This window comes from Taudactylus pleione, unplaced genomic scaffold, assembly GCF_031769625.1.
Source record: "Taudactylus pleione unplaced genomic scaffold, aTauple2 ptg000128l, whole genome shotgun sequence".
Lineage (NCBI taxonomy): Eukaryota > Metazoa > Chordata > Amphibia > Anura > Myobatrachidae > Taudactylus > Taudactylus pleione.
This window is the reverse complement of record NW_028284530.1, coordinates 3,766,280-3,784,794: the sequence shown is the minus strand read 5'-3', so window position 1 is coordinate 3,784,794 and position 18,515 is coordinate 3,766,280. Positions and strand designations below refer to the sequence as shown.

Here is an 18,515-nt window from a genome sequence, read left to right as displayed (position 1 = left end):
CCAAAAGAATTCCTTCTGGGTTTCTGGGAATTATTTCATGTATTTAATGCAGTTTATGTTTGAAGTTATACATATTTATAAAGTTAATGCCATCACACAAATCAACAATTGATCTAGACTCGAGTATGAGAAACATAAATGCAACTGTTTAATAATGCAGAAACAAACCCTGAAGATAAAAAATAAAATTAAAAGTGACACATTGTAGGTGCAGTGCGTATTGCTGCCCACACATGAGGAGAGCCGATCGATTGGTGGGACATCTACTTTTATCACATTGCACGGATCCAGCCGCATGCCAATCTGGCGAAACACCCAACCACATAGAGCTCAGGCCGTGCGAGTCTGGAGAAGGAATTGATTACTTATCACATTGAGATGTTTAAGCCTTGGAGAGAGAAAGTAGAGGAGATGCCCAAAGCAACCAATCAACTTCTATAGGCCCCCATACACGATGCGATTCAAAATTGGTAAGCGGTGTTGTACAATTGCCCTTGAAATTCTTCCCTTGAAATTCTTCATACGATGTGGTCAAATGGTGCACGATTGATCGTTACGGTCATAGGATAAGATGCATAAAAGTGTATCACATTGTATTCTAAAGATCGTAGATCTCTCTGCAAATCCATCTGATCTGATCCAACTAGAGGACGGCGGGGGCGCGCATCGGGGACGCAGATCACACAAAAAACACCTGTTTTCATACGATTGGTCAGTACAACCCGTTGAAACTGTCCATATCGGGTAAAAAATCGTACCGTGTATGGGCACCTTATCTCTCATTTCAAAGACTGTGCTAATTATTTAGAAGCAGATTAGATGCTTTGGAAAACTTCTCCACATAATCTCCCTACAAGGCTCGATTCCTCTCCCCCTATTACACATAATTAAACATTTGTTAAAATAGAATTAAAACAAATTCTACTTTCAACAATTTTTTTTAAATTTGAGTACATATAGTTAAAAATGTATAACTAGAGTTTACATACATGGAGCATATCCATGTAGCCATAGTAAAAGTATTTTTTACCGTGGCTAGAATTAGCACGCCTATCACCTGGTAATTTTACTTAGCGCTGCTGAGCGCGCTCCTGCTTTACGCTTGATACAATTGTAAAAAGTGGTTGCGCTCTATGGTGCACGTTAAGTGTGGGTAAATATGGGAAAATCAACCTGAACCCCAAAAAAGTGAAAACTAAACATTGAATATCTGTATGGAAGTAAATTAGTGGACAAAAGTAAAATATTGGGGCTCTTAAAAGGTGTCATGACTGTTTTTTAAAATTTTTGAAAACTGTAGAAAACCAGTGTTTTTCAGCAAATTAAATACTCTAGATTAATCTGGGCTGCATAAAAAATGCCTGTAATTATGTTAATTTAGGCCACTTTTAAAAATGTGTCAAAGTAAACCCTGTTACTCCCACCTGCAAGCCAAAAACACCAGTCCCATCAATATAGCACCCTAACATCATCCCACATCAATTGACCCATTATTCTGCATTTTGCAGAATACCACACCAAAAATGACATCATTATTGGCCAAAGTAACTTCATTAAAAACTTATAAGTGCCTAATTAATCATTAGGATGGGTGTCCCATGGGGTTCTGAACCAAGTCCTGACATTTTTACCTTAAAAATAGGGATTTTCCCAAACTTTTTACCCGCTCTGGGGCTACGAGAAAAAAGTAACGTTAAATCTGATGGAAAGTTAAAGCGGGTTCATTTGCGCGGCTAATTGAATAACAAAAAAATTGCGGCTGGCTGCTTTAAGTTTCATTTAGCCATGTTAACACCTGAAAGAGGGTTAAGGTGGAAAATTGAATCTGCCGCTGTTTCATATTAGGGTTCATTTTTACGTAAAGGGGTTTCTAAATTCTTGGTCTTGTGCGATAACTTTGTTCATGACATTTGGTTCAACTCTCTACTATAGGTCTTTCCTGATATTGTTTTTACGGTCACAAGAGACAGAAGAACATCACATCACCATCTTTAGGAGATTTACACAATAGTGCGATTATGTTTTCATTTACCAGTAACTTTGGCAATAAATGGGCTTCCTGCAATATGCGTTTCATTGTATTTCACTAGGATGCTGTAGTCCCCGGGTAGTGTTGGTAGGTAGGTGACGCTGCATGTTCCATCCTTGTTATCAATACAGCTGATCTCTGCTTTTGAAGGTCCCTCAATTGCCAGATCAAGACCACCTAGAAAGTTTAAGAAGAAAAATAATAGAAAATGGAAAAGCCAGTGTGATTGAGAATCCATCTGAAAACATTCTTGCATACATACAGCCCTGTAAACCCATTTATATCTAGATAATTATATGAAGTCATATGCTAATACAGTATTTATAGCCATTTTCCTATTTTAGTTATGGAAGAGGATCCCATAAGTGAGGGCTTATTTAAATGAAGCAATACATTTATAACAAATAGAAAGCTGTACCTTCCCCTGCATCCTCAGTAACAATTGTGAATGTGGCTGGCTTGTTGGCAACACCATAGATCAGGCCTGGTCCATACGCTGAAACACTTCCAGTATTTGGATAGTTAACAAAGAACTGTAACGGGCTCTCTACAAACAAAAATGTTCATTTTAATACAGTGGATAGGCAATATTTAACAGGAACATAAATGTACAAAATACAAACAAGTAAATAAAAAGAAAAGGGTAGAACAAATGAAAATAAATGTAAAATAAAAGTAAATCAAAATATTGTAAGAATATCAAACATTTCACACTCCTGCCACAAGATGGCAGCAATAGTGCTCTTCTGGGAACTAAAATGAATACCTGACTGAGCAGAATGAAAGCTGTACTGTACACCTGCACCAGTAAACTGACGGAACAGGTTTTTTACATATTATGTGTGACCTTGAAGGTTGCATAAACTACAGACCTGAAACTTCTTACTAGTTCTTAAAACTGTTACAGAAGAATATTTTAACATTTTAAATATCAATGGACAGAACTAACCATACAGTATATATATATATATATATATATATATATATATATATATATATTGTCTTAGGAGTGCAGCTTAAGGAGGTCCCGATGGATATGGCTGGGGGAATTGGTAGATATGTCCCTTTGTGTAATCTAGTCTCTTTAAGCCTAACACAGCTGCAGCCTAGCAATTCTTAGCTGTAGAACTGAAGTATCAGTAGTTATCTGGGGACTGCCTAGTTCAAGATAGAAGGGCCTTGGAATGCCCAAACGTAAGCATTGCACCAATGTGTCCTTACAGGATTGGTTCCATTTGGGAGAGGATATCACCTGTACAAGAGGAACGATATGGTATACATAGCAGAAATATGCCTCCCAGCTTCATTGTACCTGGAATATGCGCTCCATTACATTTGATGTGTAACTCGTGGAGTCCAGTTTCTGTTGGAATATAATGCACAGACACTGTGCCATCTTTGTTGTCAACAATTTCTGCAGGCGCAGTTTTCCCTGACGGCATAACAACTTCACCTGGACGGCAGAAGCAATATATTATTACGTAAATCACGGCCTTCTAGGGAGACTGAGCACTTTCACTATTTTTTTTGTATATTATTACTTCCTCTATAATGCTGAATCTATTATTTCTGACTCTCACCTGTTATCTCTCCTGTTCTTATGGCAAATGGTATAACCAAATCGAAAGGTCTGAATCCCATCCCATTCATAGAGCCAACAGGTGCATATGCAGATTCAGATACCTGAAAGTGAATAAAAGTACAAGAATTCCATTGTGAGAAAAAATTAATAGTGTGATTGGCGATTATGCAAATGGACTATGTGAATGGAAGATTTGCTGGCTGCACAGTGACGCCATAGTAGGAGAAGTTTAGAGGTTGCCCATTTTTTAAATCTTGTGGCCCCCTTGCAGCACAGAAAGCTGTGTCTTCCTCCAGACCCTCACTGCTACCTGCAGCTATGAGTTGCACCATGCTGATTGGGTGAATACCATCACTACAGCCCTCTACATAGGAGATCCAGACATCCCTATTCCCTATTCAACAGAGCAGAACACAGGCTTCAACTCTGTTCTAACTACTGGACAGATTACAGCAGCTGCCTTCATATAAACACTGTGGTCCAACTCTGCCTTCATTTACCTGAGCTATTCCAAAGGAGAGCCCCTTTTGGTATATGAGGCAAGTACAGCGAGACGGGAATGGGATCCATGAATCCTTGTGCTTTAGTTCTTTGTGGAGTAATGACTGTACAAGTGCACTGCAGGAGTCCTACAATCATTACAAACCCCAATATGGACATGATCAACCCCTATACTCAGGGCCGTAACTAAGGTAGTACGATCAGTGCCATGGCACAGGGCACCGCAATTTTCCTGTTTATTGTCATTCTCACTTGTAGCTTCCTCTTCTTTTCTCCCCAGCATCTCCTGGCCTCCCCTATCTCATCCCTGCTCTCTGGCACAGGGCACCAAAAAGTCTAGTTACGGCTCTGCCTATACTCGTAAATGCGGTGCACAAGAAAAAAGTTTAACGTATTGAAACTAAGGCAATGTTTATTTTTCTATTATAAACTGTACTAAAGGAAAGACAGTTCAGATCTGAATTGTGGGTTATATGGGATACAGCACAGTGCGTAAAATAAATCTACGTTCAGCCCCAAACCTTATAGAGGTCACAAACTACAGTATTTGCATTAGACTGTGCAATCTTATGCCCCCTTAGGAGTTAACTGAAACGATCTCCAGATACATTGTCAATCTGCAAAATCACCGGCATGAATTCCAAAAGGTAGAAAAAAATTTTTTAGAAGCTAAAGATGAGTAAACCCCCCCCACCCCCCCAAAAAAATACCGGAGGTTCCATCTGGAAAAAAAAAAAAATTTTGTATATATTACGCAAGCAGAGTAGACAATGATGTAACATGGTGTCACCATCAATCAGGAATGAAGAATTTCAGGGGAAAAAGAAAAAAAAACAAAAGTGAAATGAATGATAAGGTTCATGCAAGACAGACAAGTCTGTAATCAAAGAAGGTTTCTCTTGAGTGGCATATTTAAAAAATAATAAAATGGTGATCCGGTTGTGACTTTTTCTTTCACTTAAAAGGAAAAAAAAGTTAAGAAATCAAATATGGGAGGAAAAAAAAATAGATAAATAAAAGAAACAAGAAAAAAATGATCAATGTGGCCGAGAATGGCGCAAGCAGTCCCAAGAAGCAGCAATGTCATTTTCTGTAATGGAACAAACATGGAGAGAAAGTGGATTGGTCATACAGAATTGAATAAATATATACCAAGGGTTCATAGCCTGGAGGGCAGGCATTAAGAGTCTGCTGCTGAGCCACTACTGGGACTTCATCTGTAGCCTAGCATGGTGGAACAAAACGGTTAAAAAAAAAAATCTTAATTAACAAATCACACAGAAGACAACAAGCATAACGCAAGCTGAACAAGTTGTCACTGGTATTAATTACTGGAGCTACTTTTACAAAGATGATCATCGGAAGAATCATGGGCATAAGTAGAGGTAGGACTTCACAGTGATAGGTTTGAAACATAGTGTTACAATAGTCATTGATCCAGGAATGTGTACGGTACAAAAGACAAAGGCAGAACAAGGGACAATCCGGCCAAAACATAGACTAGAGCAGGGGTTCCCAACCACGGTCCTCAAGGCACACTAACAGTCCAGGTTTTAAGGATAGCCATACTTGAGCACAGGTGACTTAATTAGTACCTCCGTTATTTTGGTTTAACCATCTGGGCTCAAACATGGATATCACTAAAACCAGGACTGTTAGTGTGCCTTGAAGACAGAGGTTGGGAATCACTGGACTAGAGGTTGTCAAGCTCCGCCATTACAGTCCAGATTTAGGGATATCCATGCTTGACCACAGGTGACTTAATTAGCATCTCAGCCAATTTGATTTAACCATCTTGACTCCTTATAACCTGGACTGTGGTGGCAGAGTTTGCGAACTTCTGCAAAAGACTGTTTTAAATATTCAGAGAGCTTCTTGTGCCCTTGAGAGCTCTCATCTATCTCAAACCCTGAAGCCACTACTCCAGCTCTTGGCACCGAGGATTACTGCAGCAACAACTATAATCCATAATACAGCACCAAAAGCTTTGTTCTGTAATTAGCTCTGAGACAGGACATTGCTGTTTGCTGATGCATCTGCTTTGAACTGTTAACCAAAGCGTTTGTATCCAACTACCCATTAATCACCTAATTACATAAAACAGACATACTGCACCTAATAAACGTACCATTACAGTGAAGGGACTGTTAGGAATGTCCACTCCACCAAAGCGGACATGTATGACATAGGGTCCGGTTTTAGCAGTAGTATAGAAGATATCATAGGTGCCATCCTCATTTTCAATGACATCTGCTTCTGACTCCAGGCCGTCTGGATCCAGTATGCTGCAAGTCACTTTCCCTTTTCCAGCGGTCGTGGCATCAACCACAAAGCCAACCTCCTCACCGGTCTTCACCGCAGGTTGTATGCCGGGTCCTGGAATACACAGAAAGCTTAGAAACTCTGTAATACACTGCATACATTACCCCTAAGAAACCCTTCAACTTATAGGTGGGTGTGGGCAGGTTCCCGAACTTTTGTAATGAAAAAAAAAACGAGATTATGGGTGGAAAAACGTGGACTATCCTGGAAACTTGCAGACGGGAACAATGTGGGCAAAATAGGATTTAATAAATATTTCACTGACACCCGTAAAACTTTTGGTGCAAACATGACATCATTTTATATTAGAAGGTACCAGATTCCCTAAATTATCTTCCACCGCTCCCGTACAGGAATAGACTATGTCTCAATAGATTTCAAGGAATCTGGTTTAAATACATTTAAATATATTTTTTTAAACAAAGATGTAATAACAAGTCCACAGCCAGATAATCCTACATTTACAATAGCGGTGTGGCTAAATATTACAGGTAATGTCACCATTTACTCTCTGTCTCTCCTTAATGGTTCCTTTTTTGGTTGCATATATAACACAAAACTGTGAAAATATTTAAAGAATAAAACATATATAGCAAGAAAATACAGTTAAACTGTTCAATTTGTACTGTGCAATAAAGCCAAACATTTTCTATTCTCCACTACCAATCTGAGGATATATATATACAAATGAAGGCACTACTCCTTAATTTCAGTTTTTCAATTGCATAGTTCTTTTAATCTTCACCACCCAGTACAAAATACACCATCGCTGTACACTTTATCCAGCCTTAAACAACGAATGTTGTTAAAAGCAATATTATGATGATGAGCTGGAGGGAAAGGTAAGGACTAGATACTCTCTGCTACACTGTATCTAGCAAATTATTAGACTTAGGATAGGGATTACACGTTTAACCCTTGGGGTATATGTATCAAGCCTCGGAGGGAGATAAAGTACCAACCAATCAGCTGCTATCACTTTACAGGCTGTGTTTGAAAAATGACAGTTAGGAGCTGATTGGTTGGTACTTTCCCTCCACTTTTTCACTCTCCAAGGTTTGCTACCTCTCCCCCTTTATCTCTCCCCAAGCCTTAGTGCATCTACCACAATAATGAATCTTTAAATTTCTGAAAATGCTCAATTGTGGGGTATGACTAAGCTTGTTTCTAATACCAGACTTCTGCCAACATCTATTTAACCAATCTCAGGAAATTACATGCAGTAATTGTAATTGAGAAGTTCCGTGAGATAATGTGACAGGTTCTCAGCGCTGTCTGTGTGACCAAACTCACAGGAATGCAAGAAACAGACTGTGTGTGTGTGTATAGAAAGTAATGGAACAGTTGGAGCTCCAATACCGTCCTATTACATTGTGCCCCCAATGGATTTTGAATACTAAAAATAGAAATCAAGCAAGTTGAGGCAAATGAAACACGAGCCTCTAATGCATTTATTATACACACTGATGGGAAAAGGACGCTATTAGGTTTAAAAATGTGGGTGATTAAGCAAGGTTTTCATGCCCCTCGGAATACACAGAAATGTGTCTGCCTGTATGTACATAACATATCCTATGACCTTGTAAAGAAAACTCAAGTACAATACTCAGCCTTGTAATACCCACCAGTCAGCTAATGATTAATTAATGACCGGGCAAAAAGCGAGAGCCTTTATTCTAACAGCATTGTAACCTGCCTCCCGGAGACTGATCATTCTCTGCTCCTTACTTGGTCACTGAGGAGTCTGAGGCTAATCATTGACATTTTCAAGAGGATTTCTTTGTATTTGTACTAAGTCAGATTTTGGTGGTCAGTGGGGACTGGTGGTGTCAAATCTATTTCCAGATTTGCTAAATTAAAAAAGGAAAGTAATAAGGGGGGGGGGGGCGGGGGGGGGGGGCGCATTTAATATTTTGTTAATATAGTGTATTTAAAGACATAACATTTATGAGTGGTTTTTATTGTAGAGGCACTAAAATGACTCACTAAACACACTGCGGAATAGCAGCGATGGATAGTACACTGATCCACCAGCATAGTGTATGTGTGTATTCTAAAAATAAATGTAATTACTGCAGTCCTGCAGGAAGTACCAAGGAAGTACCATGCAAAGTAAACAGTCTAGAAGAACATAAATGTGAGGCAATGACTCAGAGTACCCAAGAGTTCATGACAGTCACCTCTTCTGGAAGTCGCACAATGCATGGAGAGTGATGAAGTGTCAGAGGCAAAGCACCACTGCTATTCCCAGAAACTGAGCAAATGGGATTACATTTAGATTAGCTCAAAATAAGAAACTGTTAGAGCAAAGAAAGACTTGAAAAATATTCTAAAAAATAATAATAACGATAACAGACAACAGAAAGAAATGTAGGGACTACTCTGGATAAGGAGCATAAAGTGGAACGTTTTTCCAGTATGTGGGAGAGTTATATTTCTACACTGTCTATTAAGATGAGACGTCAAATTCACCATAGCCTCCATAATACCTGGTATTTATTAAGTATAATTGATAACGATCCGCCTATTGCTCGTGCCTCGAATACTGTTTAAGAGGTGGTGGATGTGGGGTTCTCCAAGGGTGCGTGTCCTTCTGCGGAATTGTGTTAGGTAATTAATTGGTAATCGGCTCAAGAATTTTTTTTTATATGAATGTGATTGTGGCCGCTAGTTATAATAATCAGCTCTACGTTTCGGTGTTGTTTTATATCAAAATATTATGTTTTGTTTGTACAATTCATATGAAGCTTCAATAGAAATACAATTTAAAAAAAAAAAAAAAAAAAACAAATGTAGGGACAATGAGAGTGTAAGATTAATTTCTAGGTGATGATATCAATGTAACAAAATTAATTAAAAAAATTTAACTGGTATATTCTTTACTGTGCTGGCATTAATCTGTATCCTGAAGGGATATTTTACATTTTCAAAAATTCAAAAGATATTTATAAAGTGAACCCAGGAAAGGAGATTATAATTACCAGTTATTACAGGAGGAAATAATAATGCATATGTTTTTATAAAGCTCTCCCAGGTTGCAACGTAATTTTAAGCATTTCAGTGCATCTGCAGTGCTACTCTTTGATCATTTTGAACATGTATGAAAGTGTAATGGGTGCTGGAGTTTAAATTGTTTAGCGTTTGCATATGAAAGGTAACCTCCACCCCCTTGCCTCTGATGAAGCACTGCGCATAATTATAGGGTAAAATACACTAGGGCCTTTATATAGCAGCACTCTGACCCCTGTAATGAGACTCCTCACTATAGCAGCATATAACGCTTGAAGACTGGAAAGGACGTCACATGACTTTACCTGTAATATCATTCTGGGCTCATTATGTGCACTGAACCAGAGTTCTATTGGCTCCCTGGCTCCGTTCAACCTAGATTATCGCCAGCGTGTGTGTGTATACAAATATATATATATGGAAGTGAGGTTTGGAAAGAACATGCGCCTGATAGTGTAGTAATTTAAAAAAGGTTTTAGCACGTGCTCAAATATAAATGTGCGTACCAGAAAATAAAACTATCGCTTATCTGTGGTTCTTTTTACTGGGACCTCATATGGTGGGATGCACCCGGAACTCCAAGGTATCCAGAAACCTTAAATAAGATCGGCTTGCACCGAGCCAGAAAAAACACACATATAGTGTAGTATTTTGTTTAAAAATAAGTGGCTTAATAAGTATATAAAATGCGTACCAGAACGTCACTTGAATCACTGCATATAGTACTATATATCTTGGTGACTCCTTCAACATCCCATAACAGCCCCAGTGGTTCGCATATAGGTGGAGTAAGTCAGCTTGAAATAAGCAGAGAATGACCCTTTTCGTCTGGATAGACTTCCTCAGGGGTCCAGAAACGCTTTGGGACCCCTGTTCCAGACTCTCTCGATACTGCTGATTTTTCACAGATAAGCACTCCATTATCTTATTTATATGTTTTGTTAACCCTTTGTGTATCCTGTATCCCTATGTATTACGTGTTATTAAAATCCCTTTGTGATGAAGCATTTCTGAGTAAGGGTCATTCTCTGCTTATTCTGTCAATGTCCCAATATTTATGCACCCGACTGTATACACGCACACACAAATATTATCATCATCCTTTATTTATATGGTATCACGAGGTCCATAGGGCCCACAGGGATACCATGGGGTTATGGTTGGAGAGATCCAGCCACCAAACAGTTAGGCTGGGTACACACCTAAAGTTTTTCCGTCCAACCATCCAACTAGTTGATTGGTTGGAATGAAAATCTGGTAATGTATGGGAGTAAATGATGATCAGCAATTTGCTCCTAAATGCCAGAAAACAGATGAAAATGGTTGTCAGACAAGTTTGAACAAATTGTTTAGATCAAACATTTAACAAACAACAGTTTTTGTCCATGTTCTGGCGTTTGGGAGCAAATTGCTGATTGTCATTTGCTTTCATACCTTACCAGATTTTCATTCCAACCAATCAACTAGTTGGATGGTTGGACAGAAAATCTTTAGGTGTGTACACTCTCTTAAAGCTTCAGCTCTCAGGATGCTTCAGGTCCTCCTCCATATATACCCCGCCCCTAGCCACAGGCCTTCAGTTTTGTTAACAAGCCTCAACGCAGGAGAAGGATAGAGGAGAAGCAGGAGCAATTGTACACCAGAAACACTCTTATACAAGATAAGGGAATCAGTGACCGAAATAAATAATTACCCATACAGCCAGGTGCGTCAGGATGGGTGTTCTGTGGACCCTATGGACCTCGAAGAAAAGGAGTTATCTAGGTAAGTATCATAACTCTAATTTTCATCTTCAGGGTCCATAGGGATCCACAGGGATACCATGGGGATGTTCTAAAGCAGTTCCTCTAGGGTGGGGGACTCTCCAGAGCAGAAAGGAGAACGTGTCACCCAAAGGAGGCATCCTGAGAGGCAAAAGTATTAAAGGCATAGAACCTAAGAAAAGTGTGGACAGAAGACCACGTGGCTGCCTTACACAATTGTTCAGCAGAGGCACCACGACAAAATACCCACGATGGCCCACAGACCGAGTAGAATGTGCTGTCACCGTGCTTGGGACAGGGAGATCAGCCTGTGTGTACACCTTGAGATAGTCATGTGTAGCCATCTCGCCAGAGAGCTGGCCATCCTCATTTGTGAAAACCATATAATACAAAGAGAGCATCTGATTTTCTAACAGATTTTATATGCTCCACGTAAATACGGAGAGCACGACCTACATCCAGGGAGGCTTCACCTATAGAAAGACCTGGAGCCTGAGAAGCTGAAACCACAATTTCTTCATTCACATGAAAATGAGACACTACCTTAGGAAGGTAACCCTCCCCTGTACGAAGAACAGCTTTATCCTGATGAAAAATAAAAAATGGGGAGCAACAAAAAAGCGCTGCCAAAGCAGAGAGCCTGCGTGCATTAGAGATAGCGAGAAGAAAAAGTGTCTTCGCTGTCAACCATTTCAAATCTACAGAGTCTAGAGGTTCAAATGGGGGAGCTTGTAGTCCTTTAAGAACCAAAAGACAAATTCCACAGTGCTACCGGTGGAACAAAAGTTGGCTGAACTCGGAGAACTCCTTGAAAAAAAATTCTGACATCTGGTAATGAGACAATCTTCCTCTGGAACCAGACTGACCATGCAGAAACCTGCACTCTCAAAGTGGCCAGGCAGAGACCACAGTCTAAACCCGCCTGTAGAAAAGCCAGTGCCCTGGAAATCCTGAACACCTTAGGATCATACTTCCTATGGGAACACCATTGACCAAAAGAATGCCAAACTCTGTGATAATGCTTAAGGCACGAAAGCCTGCCACTGCCCGCACCTGTTTGAATTGCAGAACTGGAAAAACCTTTCGCTCTTAGGATGGAAGATTCAAGAGCCACGTCGTCAAAGCCAGACGAGGTAAGTCCGGATGCGGACAGGGACCCTGCGTCAGCAGATCCTGCCATAGAGGAAGAGAATACAGACTGTCTATTGATAGATTTTGTCCAGGGAAACTATGTAATCCCCCGGCTCCATTGCCAAAATAATTGACCAGAGAGTTTCCATACGAAACTTGGGTACAAGGATAAACCTGTTGAAGGTTTTTAGATTTAGTATAGGACGATGAGCCCCATTCGGTTTCTAAACTAGGAACAGATTGGAATAATAACCCCTTCCCTGTTGCGAAACGGGAACCGGGACTATTACTCCTGCCTGCAGCAGGGAGTGAATGGCTTCCTGAAGGGCCAAGCCCTTGACTGCATCTGATGGAAGATCTGTGCAGAAAACCTTCTGGGGAGGATGCCTCCTAAAAGTGAGGATATACCCCCTGAGAGACCACTTCTCAGACCTAGGCATCTGTTGTTGTTTGATGCCAATAATCCGCAAACTGAAGAAGTCGGCCTCCCACCCTGGGATCCCCCAGGAGGAGGCCCGCCCCATCAGGCCGAGAGTTTGTCGTCCGGTTTAGAAGCTGCACGTCTTGCCGAGCCAGACCTCTTAGTTTGTCGCCTTGTTGTCTTGTGAAAACTAGTTGGCTTAGAGGAAGACTGTTCCCTTGCTGTTCCCTGAGGACGGAAGGACCGAAATGAACCCTGCCTAGACTTTATAGTTGCTGTAGATGGCAGACCTGCTGACTTTGAAGCCGCCACAGTAGTTGTTATTTTATCTAACTCTGCTCCAAAAAGTACCGTTCCATAGAAAGGTAAGACTTCCAGCGCTTTCTTTGATCCTGTATCAGCCTTCCAGGATCTTAACCAAAGGGCTCTGCGTACCACTATTGAAACTGCTGATGCCTTAGAAGCTAAAATTCCAGCATCTACTGCAGCTCCTCCCTGATAGGAAGCTGCTTCCCGTATGTGGGAGATATACATCATCTGTTCTCTGGTAGAGAATCTTCCAATGCCTCCATCCATTCTTCAACAGCTTTGGCTACCCAGGCTCCAGCCATAGTTGGTAGAGTAACAGCTCCAGATGATGAAAATATTACCTTAAGACAGGTTTCAATTTTTCTATCTGTGGAATCCTTCAGAGAACATGCTGACGGAATAGGCAAAGTAGCATTTCTGATTAAATGCATCACATGAGCATCCACAGTAGGAGGTAACTCCCGCTTAGTACATACAGAAGCTGGGAAAGGATACAACGATGTTACTCTTTTATTCATATAAAACTGTTTGTCTGGGTTACCCCCTGCCTCATCCATAAGCTCAGTGAGCTGTTCAAGATACAAGAAACTGTTTTGGTCACATTCCGGTGGTGAACCAGGTCATAGTAAGAAGGCTCTAGTAGTTAATCATCATCCTAAATAACTAGGATTGATTTAACTGCCCTCACCAAAGAAGGTACATCCACTTCGGACGGATGGTCCTCCTCCAATGAGCTAGACCCTGGAGAGGAACTTTGCGCATCATCCGATTCCTCTGATGATGCGTCTGAATCCATATGTTGGGCAGACTGATAAAAAGATAACTTGCGCTTAGGTGCCTTAGTAACTACCGGTCTGCTTTCAACATTAGATGGTGCCATACTCTGACTAGAATGGCCATAAACATCCTTCCAAGAAGGATGCATAGGAGGTGCAAACATAGCATGCTGTGGACACCACATCCAAGGAGCCATTGTGGGAGCAGCCATACGATCCACAAACAGCTTCATTACCTCGGACAAAGAGGATACCCAAGATGGCTCTTGTCCAGGGACAGGTAAACTGGACTGGTGAGGTGGCTCTTTATAACAGATAACACACAAACCATCCTTAATGTCTTGAGGGGGCAAACAGGCCATACATGATTTACAAGAAACCGGCACAGGGGACTCCCCCTCCTGTTTCCCTTTATCTTTTGACATGTTCAATAAAGGTAATAAAGGCAATGTTATGTGACAGTCGTCACAAAATCTAATGAATGTGAAGTACTCAAAGAAAAACCACCATCGAGAGAAAAAAACTGTGATAATTATAATTGACAGGCTGAAATAAAAGACAGTGTCAATACAGTCACATACAATGCATATGTAATATAATTACAATCGACTCTAAATCAACGACGCAAACACCAGGAATGGTAGGATATAGAGCACTATGGCCCTCATTCAGAGCCACTCGCTAGCGGCAGTACGCTCGTTCCGAGCGATGTTCGCACATCTGCGCATGCGTACGGATCGTTATACGCATGCGCGAACCAGTCAGTGCGGCCGAAATTCATGTGCTCGCAATATAGCGAATGCCTGCTATTTTGAGTGACAGAATGAGGCGTATGTGGGTGGTAACAGGGGAAGGTGCTTGAAAATGGGGAGTGGAGATCCGAACGCAGGCGTGCTTAAAGGTCAAAACGGGCGTTTTATGGGTGTGCATAATTAATACAGCAGCGTCATTGACCACGTCACTGGGTTATTTTATAGCCAGAACTGCTCGCAAGATTGTGGTAGCAAAAACCAACCACAAGAATAGCGAGCAGTTCATACGCTGGTCGATGTACTCGATTAATCTAATAAATAGCGGACATGACGTATGGTGCGAGCGGCCAGGGGGCGTTTTTAACAAATAACCGAGCGTATGTTTTGCTCGCTCGTTCAGACTTAGAGGTGTGAACAGACTGCAATTTGCGAACGGATCATTTGAATAGCCACCCCTTGTTTTTGAACGAACGACCGCAAATAGCGAACGGCTCTGAATCAGGCCCTATATACCTTAACCAAGGGAGAACTATACAGGGAGACTGACCCAAACCCTCCTGAGACCACAGCTACAGCAGCGTACTGGTAGTGGACCGTGAGCGTCTCAAATACACATGGTACGCAGGCGGAGCAGCCCAGACACGGAAAACCCTTCGTAGGGACTGCGTCTGGGTCGGGGGAGGAGCTGCCGGGGGAGCGCCTATCTCCCCTAAGCTGCATCAACAAGCCGGGTACGCTGGCCTCATAGCAGCAGATACGCATCTTAATCCTGCAGCACCAAACGAACAAATTGAAGGCTAGGGGCGGGGTATACTGTATATGGAGGAGGACCCGAGGCATCCTGGGAGCTGAAGCTTTGTTTGGTGCCTGAATCTCTCCAACCATAATATCCCATGGTATCCCTGTGGATCGCTATGGACCCTGATGAAGAAATAAGTGAACAAGAAACCAGTGACTTACATTACAATACAATACAGGATAAGGACATGGTTTGTACTTTATTACCCATTGCTGAATTAGTGATCATAACACTCAAAATAAGCAGCAGGCAGTCAGCAATCAAGTGTCACAGAGGTGCCCACATACATCTATCCTCCGTGCGCTACAAGTCGCGCCACACATAATGTGGGAGCTCAGTGTGACTCTCGGTAGCGCCAAACGTCTTTTCGTGCGACCTTTTACCTTCAAATGCATCTTATTCGCACAGCTTCTGCTGATTAAAATATGTGGCATGCCTATATTCTGGTGGGTGTATCTGCATGCTAAACACTATGTTACAGCCGCTGACACTAACGTAGCATTTCACATGCAGACACACCCACAGACGCACATAGAACATAGGTATGCTGCATATCATTATAATCAGCAGAAGCTGTTTGTGCTATCTATTCACATTGTTGTGCGAATAAGACACACTTGTAGGTAAAAAGACGCCCGAAAAGACGCTCGGCGCTCCCGAGTCACTCCAAGTCATGGGGCAACTAGAAGGGCTGTTTAACGCTCCAGTAGGCTAGATGTATGTGGACCCATCTGTAGGTGCCCTGGGGAATAAGGAGTAGAAGAAAGTATAAGGAGAAGCATATGGGTGGGTTAGGATGAGAGCTGATAGGCCTTGATAAGGTGAGTGCAACAAACGCTCTGTAAAAAGCAGCCATATCAGTTTATTCAGGTGATTATAAACGGTTTACTTGTCATGGGGCTGCCTTCAGTACTAAAATAACTGTATATAAATCCTCTTTGCCATTCATTTCCAGAATAATCCACGTATATATAGCCAGTCCATTGTATACTTTATTACAATTATTCCAAAGTGTGTTTAGCGAGTCATTTTAATACATGTAGCATGTAAAGTCCATTTATGAAATATGATCAAAAATATAGTCATTTACTAGTCACTAAGGGGGAGATGTAACAAAGTGGAGAACTTGCCTAAAGCAACTAATTAGCTTCTAAACAGTATAGTAGCTAACATATTATTATAGAATATATTAGATAAATGATAACTAGAAGCTGATTGGTTGCTATGAGAATCTTCTCCATTTGTCCTCTTTAAAAGGTTTGACATATCTCCCCCTTAGGGCCATATCCAATTAGCTGTCGTAAATTACCGCGGATAATTAGCTCGCCCGGGTCTCGCTCAGGGCTATCCAATTAGCCCTGTAAATCGGCCTGACGGCACTTATCATCGGGTTTTTTTTTTCGGGACCTAACGTGTCCCGAAAAATAATCCTCGATAAGTGCCATTTTTTCACCCCAGAAAAGGCGAGAACACATAGGGCCGCAAGCTTATCGCGGCTCCTATGTGTTAACGGGCGAACTAACCTATTCATTCGCCTGAATTAATAGGACAGGGAGAAAAAAAATATTGGTTAAAAATCCCAGTTTTTCGCCGATTGCGGGGATCAATTAGCGCCTAAACAGTGTTCGGGGCTAATTGGATATGGCCCTTAGTCTAATACTGAGCCATAATAAGAGACAGGGAAAACCTGCTAGTAAATCACAATGAGGAACTCGGTCACACAAGCCTGAAGGTTATTTTATACTATAATTTGTGCTTTAAACAAAGTTTGTGTACATTGAACCATAAGAAAGCAAAGTTTTCACTTTCTCAGTCATGCTAAAAATATTCAGTATTTCGGAATATTTGGATATGGGAGAAAATAATATATATATATATATATATATATATATATATATATATATATATATATATATATATATATATATATATATATATATATATACACACATATACATTAGGGGTGAGCGGATTCGGTTCTATTCGGTTCCGTTCGGATTTAAAAACCGAATCTTACTGGCTATCCAATACTCGTGACAGCTGATACCCAATAAGATTCGGTTTTTAAATTCGAATGGAACAGAGTGGAACCGAATCCGCTCAACCCTAATATATGTGTGTATATATATATATATATATTTATTTATTTTTTCAACATTTTGGTGCCGATGTGTTAAATGTCGACATTATGAATGTGTAGATATATTAACCATGTTGACCTAAATTCATGTCTACATATTGACTGTCAATCTAATGATCATGTCGACTGACTGTCACCATTCAGAACCGGTCGACGAGTCATACCACATCTCTTTTTCATTGCCTATCCTAGTTACACAGCCCATGTGTAAAGTATGTTTCTGAGTTGTGGTAGTTATACCTGCAGCGGTGCACTTGCTGGCATCTCCTGAGGGTACTGCCCGGATTCTGTACGGAGAATAAGGAATATCATCACCTCCGTATTTAACTGCCACCTGATAGCGCCCGGTTTTGTCAGGAATGTATGACACGGCATAGGTTCCATCCTTGTTGTCCATGATTTGAGCCTTCTTCGGTTTACCCTCTTGGTCCTGGGAGCAACGGAGAAGATGGATCAAAGTAAATATATATAAAAAAAAAAAAATTGTACAAAAGCCAAAAAAATAAAAAAGTTTATTACAAACATCCTACTACTAAGGGAACATAATACAAATCACAATGTTGTTACAATAAAACAAACATCAATGAGAATTACAGCTCCCTTGGAAGCCAAGGAATGACCGTCTTTGGTTACACAGGCATGCTTTGAGAAATCGCACAGAGTATCACTCTTTGTCCATCTAACCAAGTTTCTAGGAATATCCCCTCAGGCTCAGTTGTGTTTTCCTTTAATTCCTAAACAAACATCAGTGTTTCTTGTTTTAAGTGATTTGCACTTTGTAAAGAACAAGGGGGAATAGAACTAAATCCCCTGCATCCTGTAATAGCGGACACTCAGATCCAGCAGAAACATCTCAGACATCCGTTTTGTGCCCAGAAATATGTTTAATAACATTGTAACGACTGTAAAGTTAAGAAAAAAATTAAATAAATTTTGCTTGTAACATTACGATCTATTTATTTGTAAATACTTGCTTAGTTT

The 18,515-nt window shown here is 40.7% G+C and overlaps 1 protein-coding gene across 2 annotated transcripts in view; it reads right to left on the bottom strand.

The window, feature by feature from the left end:
• The window catches only part of FLNB (filamin B), a 240,370-nt gene that overhangs the window by 32,220 nt on the left and 189,635 nt on the right, over window positions 1-18,515 (bottom strand). Inside the window, exons 28-34 of one of the 2 annotated variants that reach the window (XM_088472690.1) lie at window positions 17,775-17,964; window positions 6,241-6,488; window positions 5,265-5,336; window positions 3,610-3,712; window positions 3,342-3,482; window positions 2,448-2,576; window positions 2,033-2,206 (exon numbers count right to left, since the gene is read on the bottom strand). In XM_088472690.1, the coding sequence (XP_088328816.1) occupies window positions 2,033-2,206; window positions 2,448-2,576; window positions 3,342-3,482; window positions 3,610-3,712; window positions 5,265-5,336; window positions 6,241-6,488; window positions 17,775-17,964 (1,057 nt within the window). The remainder of the gene's footprint in view (window positions 1-2,032; window positions 2,207-2,447; window positions 2,577-3,341; window positions 3,483-3,609; window positions 3,713-5,264; window positions 5,337-6,240; window positions 6,489-17,774; window positions 17,965-18,515) is intronic. The other variant, XM_088472691.1, reaches the window with a different exon arrangement.